Below are 1,686 nucleotides of genomic sequence, written 5' to 3'. Positions count from 1 at the left end.
GTGGTGAAGCAAGGTAAGGATTGGCATGAGAGTAACAGATGACAGCATAGTGGCCCTTGTGGGATTGATTTCAATTTTTTCTCCTGGATGTCTCACCTGTATACAAGTCAGAAAGTATACATTGTCTGCTTCCATCTCTTCATTTTATTTTCATATTCCCTCTAATGGATTTGCATGTTTATATCTTAGAAGGCATATGGTGACATCAATATCACAGATTTATAGAACCAATTCTCTTATTCTTAGACTAGCAGATGCAGAGAACTAAATTAGCCTTAGACTTCTGGACTCCACCAGATGGCTTACCCCAGCTTATTGCTCTCGGAAGGCCCCAGCCTTCTCTGTAGTCTCTTCATGGCTGACTTCATCTCTTGATTCCTGAGAGTGTAGATCATGGGGTTTAGCATAGGGGTGATGACAGTGTTATTGATGGATATGGCCGTGTCCATGGGCAGAGTAGTGATGGGTCGGCAATAGATGTAAACACAGGGCACGAAATGAAGGGTTACCACCATGATGTGGGAGGTGCAGGTAGAGAGAGCCTTGTTTCGTCCCTCCCCAGAATGGGATCTGAGCATAACCAGAATGATGGTGTAGGAGCCTAGGAGCAAGAGGAACCACAGCAGGGTCACCAGCCCATTGTTGGAGATCATGAGAAGTTCAAGAGCAAAGGTATCAGTACAGGCCAGCTTCACCCACCTGGGGTACATCACAGTAAAAGGCATCCAAGGTGTTGGGGCCACAGAAGGGGAGTGGAAGCATTAGAATTATCTGAACAATTGAATGCAAACCCCCACCCACCCACCGGAGGCCACCACCAAGGCCACCCATACCTCTCTCCTCATTATGGTTACATAGTGCAGGGGTTTAGCAATTGCAAGGTATCTGTCATAGGCCATTACAGAGAGGAAGAAAATATCTGCCCCACCAGCAAAGTGGAAGAAAAAGATCTGTGTCAAACAACCATTGTAAGAGATGGTTTTCCTCTCTGACAAAAGACCCACCAGGAACTTGGGGACTGTGATAGATGAAAAAATAATATCTAGAATGGATTTGTTCCTCAAGAGGAAGTACATAGGAGTGTGGAGGCGGGACTCAGAGGTGATGGTAACAACAATGAGGGTGTTTCCCAGCACAGTTGTTATATACACTAGAAAGAAGACCACAAACAAAAAGAACTCCAGTTCTCGGAAGCGAGTAAGAGCCAGGAAGACGAATTCTTTCACATTAGTGTGGTTTATCTGGCCCATGACCGGGATAAACTTCTGTCACATATACCTGTGGAGAAGATACATTAGGGTTTGGAGTATGGCAGCGTGAGGTTGAAACATCATTTGTTATACAGTGTTTGTTATTAGGGTTTTTAAAGTACTCACATCGTCATGACTACATAGGAAAACTACACCAGACTCTTCTTCAATTTTTTGATTTAGAAATTCCTTATCCTGATGGTTCCTGGTTTGCAGGGAGAACCATCATAGTCTTAGCCTTTATTCTGGGTAGGGAGAAGTTCCCATGTTGTGGACATTTACCTATGATTTGTCCTCTGCCTCGTGAGGAAAATTTCTTCATATGGAGGGCATTCGGCACATTTCACCGTGCAATTTCATCTTCATTTTTCACTTGAAAGTCGGTAGGATCTTCAGAGTGGTTATAATTTTCTTTGAAGCTCAGGTCTGTGCATGA

The 1,686-nt window shown here is 44.0% G+C and overlaps 1 protein-coding gene across 1 annotated transcript; it reads right to left on the bottom strand.

Moving 5' to 3' along the window:
• Positions 1-302: 302 nt before the first annotated feature.
• LOC127227633 (olfactory receptor 4D6-like) lies at positions 303-1,250 on the bottom strand. The gene is given in 3 exon segments (XM_051191999.1): positions 303-695; positions 697-804; positions 807-1,250. Coding segments are annotated over 3 exon segments (945 nt in total).
• Positions 1,251-1,686: the final 436 nt, after the last annotated feature.

This window comes from Phodopus roborovskii, unplaced genomic scaffold, assembly GCF_943737965.1.
Source record: "Phodopus roborovskii unplaced genomic scaffold, PHOROB, whole genome shotgun sequence".
Taxonomy (NCBI): domain Eukaryota; kingdom Metazoa; phylum Chordata; class Mammalia; order Rodentia; family Cricetidae; genus Phodopus; species Phodopus roborovskii.
Note: the sequence above shows the minus strand (reverse complement) of the source record. Positions and strands in the feature narration are given on the sequence as shown.